Raw genomic sequence first — 9,397 nt, forward strand, 5'->3', positions numbered from 1 at the left:
TGGGTGCTCCACCCGAACCGCCTGGTCTGCTTTGCTTCTCTCTTTAAGAAAAGAGGCCCCGAGAGGCTGAGCTCAAATTCGTCAGCGGCCAAGGAGCCGCATGACTGGGCCTGCGAGCACGAGCGGTTGGCACCTGCACTGGTAGATCGTCCCGGGCTCTGTCCAGGAAATGGCCCTCTCAGGAGATTCTGTCCGTGTCACCCGGCCTCCACCCTTGCCGGAAGCTGGGCTTCCTGGGCAGCATGATTCTGTGGCCCAGTGGCCAGCCTCGTGGGCGGCCGTGCCAGCACGGGCCTCAACGGGGCGAGGCTGCTGGTGGCTGGAGCAGAGGGGCAGCCTGCCAGGGAGGCCTGGGCCTGGGTCTGGTCAGCCTCTGTGGTCTTGGGCAGGAGAACCGCTTTGGGTCAGAGGGCGCTTGTCTCCCAGAATAGCCACAGTCCTTGTCATTTAAAGCAGCGACTTCTGTCCACAGCAGGCGCGTCCATATATACCCCACGAGCTGTCTAGACAGGGCTATTTTAAGGCCGCCTCGCATTCTTTTGGTGCATTTTATGGTGGGAAAATCCGACTGGAAAGAACGCGCTCAGCCCGGGGTCGGCGAGGTGGAGGCTCTCAGGAAAGACTTGAGGCCCACGGTCTTCCCTCGGCCTCCGTGGGCCGGGGGCCGCCAGCCCCGGCGTTGCTTTCCTCGGGCAGGGGGGCCCCGTGGCTCACGGCACGTGCCAGGCGTGCACGCTCCCCATCATGCGCTCACGACAAGGTGAGAAGGCGGCTTGCCACGTGTGGCGTGTGGCTCGCTAGTCGGTGACTTTGCTCGTGACCGAGGGCCAGTGGGCAGGAGGACTCCTGGCTGCGGAGGGCAGTGTGGTGTGGACCTGTCTGCCTGGCGCCCATGTGTGCCGCCCACCCTGGGTTGCTAGGGCCGCGGGGCACATGATGGTGGCTCCTCCCCTTGCTCGTGGAGAGGGTGGGCCTCGGCCAGCTTCCCTCCAGACCCTCGAAGGCCGGAAGAGACTCGCGCCATGGAGACCCCGTGCCGCGGGCGCTGGAAGAAGGGAGCGCCTGCCTCCGGGGAGCAGGAGGGGCTCCCAGGACAGCACAGAGCCCTGTGGGCAGAGCTTGGGGAGCGGCGGTGGCCGGGCGGGGGGCTGTGCCGCGGCTACATAGGCTGGGGGCCGGGGCTGCGCCTGCGCTGAGAAGCTTCTCCCGGTGGGCCTGTGAACAGCGCGGTGCTCAGGCCGGGTCTGGTGTGGATACAGCGGCAGCGACGGGCGGGCTGTTGGCGGGCTGGGGGGTGCTGGGGGCCCGGGGGGCCCGAGCTGCCAGTCCCACAGGGGGCTCCTCGTGCGGGGCTGCGCTTTCCCTGCGGGGGATGCCAGGGCCCGTGTCCTCTCACCCCCGAGCCCTTCCCCCGCTGGCCCTGCGGCCGGCCCTCCTGGGAGATCCGCGGGCAGGCACAGTCAGGTTCACGGGCTGGGCATCGCCTACTCTTCCTGTGCACGTCCGTTAGCTCACAGTCCGTACTTCCTGTGTGTGCCGTCCACTCGTGAGTTCATGCTACAAGGAGAGAAGAGGGGGAGGGAGACAGTGGGGACAGCAGCTGCACATCCCGTGGTCGGACGCACGGGGTCGGACGCACGGGGCAGCGGGCGGTGTTGCACCACGGGCCTGCCTCTCTGGGTTTGGGCGCCCGCACCCGTCAGCCACTGCGGAAGCCGCCGGTGGGCGAGGCGGCACTGGCTGTGTCCCGGCATGCCTGCGGCCCCTCGCCAGGGACTTTTTGCCCTGTGCACCTTTTGCTGCCGAATCCCACTTGCAGCCTGCTGGGTGCACTTGACGCCTGCCTGTTCTCAGCGTCCTGGGGCTGCTCGCTTTCCGATGGGGTGGCCTCGCTCCTCGCCCCCGGCCGTCCTCCCCAGCTGTCTGTGGTTCTCTCTTGGCTTCTCCCTGTGGGCCCGGCGCGCCCGGGCCCTCACCTAGGCTGGGTGGTCTCGGCGAGTGCCTGCCTGCTGCCCTCCAGGCCCTGCCCGCGCCTTTCCCTGTGGAGCCTGGATTGCACTTCACCCTCCTGGCATCCTCACGAGTGCGTCACCCTCACCTCGTGCCAACGCCAAGGTCCTCTGCCCGTGGCAGCCGTGTTTCCGTGGCTCAGCTTGGACCTTGGAGGCGACCTGACTCTTGGTTCACTTCTGTCCCCAGCCAGCCTGCAGGTGCGGCCTGCTGGTGTCACCTAAAGTAGCCGGTCTGTCCAGCTTCCGAGGACTTGTTGCCACATGTGGCCCCTGGTCCCCCGCATCCCCTGCTGGCTCCTAGTGGCCTCCGGCCTCCCCTTCCCCTCTGTTGTCCTCTTCCTGTGGCTGCCAGCCTCTCAGCACAGCAGCCGGGCACCCAAAGACACGATACGGACAGCCTCTCCTCCGCTCCGAGCCACCTGTGACTTGCTACGCCCGTAGGCGCCGAGGCCTTCCTGGTGGCTCTGCGGCCCGCCGCCTCCTTCAGCCCGGCGGTCTGGCTGCAGCAGCCTCCCATTCCCTTCCAGGACTCTCTGTTCCTGGTACCCAAGTCCCAGCCCAGGTACGAATCGCGGGCTCCTTGGTGTCTTCAGCGGTGCCCGCCTCTCGTGAAGCCGCCCTTCCTGGCGCCCTCCGTGTGCGTGGCCTGGGCCTGCCTGGCTTTGCTCCGCATGCTTAACACGACCCGACGGCTTTGCTGCCTGCTCCCCTGAGCACCAGTCTCCCCGGCTGGAGGTTCCTTGAGGGCTGGGGTCCTGCTTGGTCCCTGCGGTGGAGCTTGGCACGTGGGGGCCGCGGTCGGCGGCCGTGGAGAGAAGGCGCGACCCAGCCGCAGCATGTCCCATGGCGTGCCCTGTGTGCCTGCAGCGCTGGCCCTGGAGCCATGGGGGGCAGAGGACGTGCGCCCAGGCCTGGATCCTTCGTGTCATCGTCTGTCCTCGTGGCACTCCAGGGCCCCACCGGCCCTGCCTTGCGTGGTCGGGTCCTTGTGACGGTGGCGTGACTTCCGCGTGTGGCCTCTGGTCGGCTGGGCCACATCGAGTTGCTCCTTGTCCTGCGTGGCTGCGTCCAGCCGTCGGCTTCTTCCTCGGCACGATGGCTGGTCTGCCACTGCCTACCTGGCTCCGTGGGCATCCACGCTGCCTCCCTGCGGGCAAGCTCATTTTCCCACCTGGCTGCCACCGGTGCCGTTAGCTCATCCACTGGCCTCTTGCTCGTTCCCCGCCTCTGAGCCTAGAGGTGTAGGGAGGTGACCAGACACAGCTGTGGTAGCCCACCACCCCGGGGCTGGCTAACCCCCCGAGGCTGTGACAGATGTCAGCTTGTGTTTGTGGCTATGAAATGGATGCTCGGGTTCTTGTGCTGCTGCCCTGAAACCCAAGACCCACGTGGCCCTCACGGGGGAGGCGTTTGATGTAGAGGTTTCCCAAATTCACCTCCCCGAATCTAGGGTTTTTAAAAGGAACACGCGGCAGGGGCTGGGGACTGCTGACTGGCTGTCTTTGGGTCCTGCGGGTGATGACGAGCCAGTTCCCGGTGTGTGTTCTGGGCCCGGCTGGGGCCTCGGGTCGCCGGGTACAAAGTCTTAAGAAGACCTCGACACCGTTCCTGGGTATCCCAGTAGGCGCTGCACTCACGCAAGTCATGGGGCCACCCGCTCCCGGCCTGGGCAGTGATGCCACGGGGGTCATGGGGGTCCCTGGAGAGGGAGCCACGGCCGCGCTCTGGCCTGGCTGCTGTATCTGGGGTCTGAGGAGACCGTGTTGGTGGGCCTCGCGGGCGGCCTCCCCCTCCCCGGCCAGGACCTGGAGGTGCCCGTGGCCTCCTTGGGATGAAAGCACGCCCAGAGCCATGGAACTGCCGTGGCTCTTCAGGGCTCGGGCTTCCTCCAGCTTTCGCCTGGGTCGACGTGCATTTCAGGCTGCAGCTTCCATCAGAGTGGGAAAGCAAGCCCTCTTCTGCCTTGTACAGACGACGCGAGTTGCTCGGGCCCTTGCGCTGGCGGACGAGGCTGGTGATTCCCTTGCAGGTTCCCCATGAGCACAGGGTGATGACGAGAATGGACCCCGGCTCCTCTTCCGGGAGGACGCACCAGGCTTCCGCCCTTGGGGGCATTCACGAAACCTCTGCTCTGAGGCAGACTGCTGGGACCCCGGGCCTGGCTGCGTGACTCCGGCCTCCACTTCCAGGACCAGGAGAGGCGAGCGGCTCGGGGCGCACGGTGAGCGGCCTGCTGGGAGGCCGGCGACGCTGGCGGCAGAGGCTCGCTGCAGGCCCCGACCGCAGTGGCCTATTGCAGTTCTTGGAATCTGCTCAATCCACGTGCATCAGAGTCTCAGGGCTACTTACGACCTGCAGCTGACACATTTTGCAGGTCACTATATTTTCATTCTTGCCTTCGGAAGTTAAGAATTCATCGTTTTATCTCCTTCAGTTTTCTGTTTATTCTTCTGTTTATTCTTCTGTTATTTTTCCCAAAAAAAGCTTTTCTGCTTTCAATCCTGACTTAACTCCTCCAATGCTTAGGTTAAGAAAGGTCCTATTCAAGCTCAGTTTTTTAAAGTTCTGGCTTGAAAAACTGTTTACCTGGGAGACTGAGACAGGAAGACCGCTGGAGGCCAGGAGTTCGAGGCTGCAGTGAGCTGTGATCTCACCACTGTTTGACAGCCTGGGCCACAGAGAAACCCCATTTCTTAAAAAAAGCTGTTTACATTTTCCTGTGACTGATGGCTGGTGAGGACCCCAGTCCTTGCAGTGAGTGGGGAAGCAGAAGCTCACTGAATTGCCGTTTTTCAGATGCCTGAGTGGAGGCGCGCGGTGTCATTCTTTTTTCTTTTTTTTTTATGTACTGGGCACAGAGAGGGTTCAGAAAGTGAGACTCCAGGAAGTCCGAGGCTGTGTGAATGGGGGTGGGCAGGTGTGGGGAGGGGGGCGCTCGGCGGCCCCTGCTTGTGAGCTTGAGGAAAGCTGACCAGTCTTCAGGCTGGGAAGCCTGATCTGTGCCTGTGGCCTCTGTGGGGCGGGCTGTCTCTGCTGATCTGGTGCTCAGCTGGCATTTCAAGCATGTGCGTCTGCATTTAAACGAGTTGCTCCAAGACAATCTGATTACGGCAGTTATTTGGTGAGAACAGCCTCAGCGGAATGGAAACTGCATTTTGGGTCTAATATTAGCCCTTGCTTTGGAAAATTCCTTTTAAGTGATCACAGGTTGGGAATAGCAAGAGTTTAACTTTGGACAGATGGCACTCGCCCACATTTTTCACTGCTGATGCTGGGCCTTGGGAGCGTGGACGTGAGCCAGGAGGGCAGGAGCGCTGCCTTGCGCGTGGAGGCTCTCGGCGGTGGAGCTGCCTCCCACCTCCTTTGCTCCAGATGGTCCGCGCTTGGGCGGGGACAGCCAGGGACAAAGGTGTCCGGTGCCTCCGGCCCAGCCGGCCGCCTCCTGAGCTGGCCGGCCAGCTGCCTGTCCCTTAAAAGCATTCCATCCGTGGAAACTGATGGCGGTGTTTCCAGATCACGTTGCCTTTGACTTGCCTTCAGGGTGTGTTTTGGAAGCTCTGCGTCTTGGATCAGGAAGGCCAGCACTGGCGTTTGGGAGATGGTTCACTGTTTTGAAAGTCCTTTCTGCAGCAGAGACGCAGCTTGCAGTCACTGTGTGCGTTTACTGGAGTGCCGTGTGCAGCTGCTAGCGAGTCGATGGGGTCTTAGAACCGGGAGAGATCCTGATAAAGTCACGGGAGTTTTCACTGAGTGGCCACCCGGTGGGCCCCAGGCCCTGACTGGTCCCCGATCTCAGCAGCCCCACGCAGTAGCAGAAACTCTGAGCTTGGCTTGAGAATGGAGGCGACGGGAGCGCAGAGAACTGTGGCCAAGGGCTGTGCTCCAGGCAGTGGCTCCTGGGGTCGCCAAAGCAGTAGTTCTTAAGTGTTTTGGGGCCAGGGACCGTGGCTCATGTCTATAAGGCCGAGGTGGGAGGATCGCTCGAGGCCAGGAATTTAAGAGCAGCCTAGGCAATACAGTGAGACCCTGTCTAAAAAAACCTTTTTAGGCTGGGCATGGTGACTCAAGCCTGTAATCCCAGCACTTTGGGAGGCCGAGGTGAGAGGATTGCCTGAACTCAGGGATTCAAGACCAGCCTGGGCAACTTGGCAAGACCTTGTCTCTACAATAAATCAAAAATTCAGCCGGCTGTGGTAGCTCGCGCCTGTAGTTCCAGCTACTTGGACGGCTGAGGCGGAAGGATCGCCGGAGCCCAGCGGGTCGAGGCTGCGGCGGCTGTGAGCGTGCCACTGCACTCCAGCCTGGGCTGCAGAGTGAGACTCCGACTCAAGAGAAAACCCTTTGAATGATTCAAGCCTGTAGTCCCAGCTACTCAGGAGGGTGAGGTGGAGGGTGGCTTGAGCCTGGGAGTTCAAGACCGTAGTGAGCCATGGGCATGCTATTGCCCTCCAGCCTGGGTGACAGAGCAAGACCCCGTCTCTTTAAAAAAATCCCTTGGTCTGAAACCTTTACAGAAGAACACTGAGTGATGGACACAGACACGGCCCTCCGGTCTTGCATGCAGATACTCCCTCTCAGGAGGAAGAGCTTACTTCTGTTCCCCAGCTTCCTCCCCGGTAACTTGCTCCCAAAGAATGAAATGAAGGGAAGGGGAGAGTGAGTAACTCTTCACTGGAGAAACTGGGAAGTATGGCCTTAAGCAAGTGACAGACCAGTGAACATGGCCAGTGACGTCGCGCAACTGCTGATGTGAAAACCCCACCCCAAGTCGACTCCTGAGGAAAACGCAGACAGACCCAGACCGGGGACATCCTGCAGGAGGCCTGGCCGCGCTCCTCTAGGCTGCCAGCATGGCGGAGGCCCCAAGACAGATCAGAGCACGCTTGGGAGACGCAGCCGAACGTGGCGTGCCCCTCGGGCCGGGCGAGGGCGGGACCGAGCGGGAGGACTCGCGGAATCCAGCCAACGTCTCCCAACGGCCAGCAGTGTGTCGGCGTTGGCTTCTGAGTGCCGGGAGATGTGCCCTTCGAGGCGCTGGCCGTGGGGACGCCAGGCAGAGGGCATATGGAACTCGGTCCTGTCTTTGCCGCTTTCTGTCGTCTGAAAGGACTCCAGCATTTGGTAGCATCATTGCCATCGGCATTTGGAAGTCAGGGCTCGCCGAGTTCCGCAGATCCCCACCATGCTGACGCGCGTTGTCCGGTCTTTTCACAGTCACGTGTGTCGGGGTCATCCTCGCTCTCGTCCAAACGTCTCCAGCTGCTGAGGACCCCTCAGGCTTACAGCGATCGATTCAGGGCTCCTAAATTCTCATTTTCCGCTGAACGCTCAAATCTCAGCGTTGGCCACACACGCTGCGGGTGGTGTGCCTTGACAGTCTGCCTGGCAGTCCTCCTTTCTTGTACGATGACGTTCTGCGGAGACAGTGGCTCGTCCAGTTTGCAGCACAAGCCGACCGACACACAAGTGCCTCGGGTGCCATGCTCAGAATGTGCTGGTGTCTCCTGGCGCTTGGGCCTGCAAGGACGCATGCTGGGGTCAGGAAAGGGTACAGCAGGCACGCGGTCAGGGTGGGGGCGGAGGGGGTTGACGATGCTGACGCTGACGCTCCAGCGAGGTGTTCTGAGGGCCTGACCTCCTTCCCGTCCCGGCGTCGGGGGCAGGGCAGCGGCCTGGTGCGGTGGGCCCCCCCGTTCACGTCTCAGCACGGTGGCTCGTGGCGTCTCAGTGTCCTGTGGAGATTGTGGCCTCACCAGCCTCCTGACAGTGTCTTGGAAACCCTCGGGGACGCTGGCCCCTCGCGGAGAGCCTGTCTGAAGGTGCAGCTGCCATCCCTAGGTCCCCAATCTGCCAGGAAGCAGCCGGCCGTGGAGGGTGGCATGCGTGGGCGTGACGCTCCCGTGTGTGGCATGCCCGCTGCAGCCGCTGGGGCCTTTCTCTCCTCTCCTCTGAGTCCTCTGTACTACCCGAGACACCTGGCATGTGCTGGGTGGCTCGGAGTCGGTGTGGCCCTGGGTCTCCCGTGTCCTTTGTGAGACGTCACCCGGGAAGACCCACCGGCCTCCTCTCACCGTCTTCTCTTCTCCCAAGGTAAATCCCACCTGGCCATCGTGCAGCGGGTGAACAATGAGGGCGAAGGGGACCCGTTCTACGAGGTCCTGGGGATCGTCACCTTGGAGGACGTGATCGAGGAGATCATCAAGTCTGAGATTCTGGACGAAACAGATCTGTACAGTGAGTGGCGCCATCTGGCGTGTTTGTCCTCGTCTGCGTGTGCGCGCCTGGCGTGCCACTGTCGCCGTTGGCCGCCGTCACCAGGCCCCACGAGTGCGTCGAGCACAGCCTCGCCGCGCTCCGGCCCCTTGCTAGGGACACGGAGGGGCGCGCTGCGACGGCCGGGGTGTCCTTCCAGCCGTCGTCCTTCTAGCTCTGCTCTTGGCTTTTGAGTGTGTCTTACCACGTGACAAGGCACGTTCTCCACTCACCTTTCAGTTTGCACAGCAGGCACACTGTGCTGAGAGAGTTTCCGTTTCTGTTCTGGTTCGTGATTCAAGCACGCAGGAAGCGAGCGGGATTTGCTAAGCGGGCGGATGGCGGCTGTGATGGGTCCTCGTCCCAGAACCCCTGGTGGGCTGCGGGGCTCGCGGCCTCCCCCGGGAGAGCCCAGCCTCCGGGACGGCAGGCTGACCTCTCCCCTCCTGCCCCAGCTGACAACAGAACGAAGAAGAAGGTGGCGCACCGCGAGCGGAAGCAGGACTTCTCGGCCTTCAAGCCCACGGACAGCGAGGCGAAGGTGAAGATCTCGCCGCAGCTGCTGCTGGCCACGCACCGCTTCCTGGCCACAGGCAAGTGTGCAGCCCGCTGTCCTCGCCTCGCGGCGGGCGGGCGGGCGGGCCGGGAGCGGGTGACGAGTAATGCCACTTTTGTGTTCTGTTTTCTTGTTTTTTGTTTTGTTTTGTTTTGTTTTCTCTTTAAATTCTCTCCTCTCCCATGTTCAGTGTCGGCATGACCCTCTGAGACCCTTGCCAGGGGTGGACCAGTACTAAAATTGGTCTGCAAGGTAAGGCCGGGTGTCAGTGCCGCACTGCATGCGTCCAGGGCCAGGCTGCGGGCCACGGAGGGCCGTGGCGGGCGAGCGACGCCAGCTCGCCTGGCTGCACGGCTGGGCCCAGGCTCCTCGGCCTGCCCTGGCGGAGCGGGGCCGTCAGTGCCACACAGGGACGTGGTGTGCGAGGAAGAACAGCAGGCTCTCCGCGTCAGTCTTTCCCACGGTGTCAGTGAAACCGAAAGCTCTGAGGACGTGGACAGGGTTTCCCGGTGGCCCCTCGGGCGGGGCTGAGCGTGGACCCCAGCCGGGCCAGCCTTCCATCCCGCCCTCCCAGCGG

At 62.5% G+C, this 9,397-nt stretch overlaps 1 protein-coding gene across 1 annotated transcript in view; it reads left to right on the forward strand.

Moving 5' to 3' along the window:
* Nucleotides 1-9,397, forward strand: part of CNNM2 (cyclin and CBS domain divalent metal cation transport mediator 2) — a 105,980-nt gene that overhangs the window by 80,084 nt on the left and 16,499 nt on the right. The window contains exons 2-3 of the mRNA XM_008065968.1: nt 8,103-8,246; nt 8,720-8,857. Of these exons, the coding sequence (XP_008064159.1) occupies nt 8,103-8,246; nt 8,720-8,857 (282 nt within the window). The remainder of the gene's footprint in view (nt 1-8,102; nt 8,247-8,719; nt 8,858-9,397) is intronic.

The sequence above is a fragment of the Carlito syrichta genome, unplaced genomic scaffold (assembly GCF_000164805.1).
Source record: "Carlito syrichta isolate Samal-C Ts95f unplaced genomic scaffold, Tarsius_syrichta-2.0.1 Scaffold104744, whole genome shotgun sequence".
Taxonomy (NCBI): domain Eukaryota; kingdom Metazoa; phylum Chordata; class Mammalia; order Primates; family Tarsiidae; genus Carlito; species Carlito syrichta.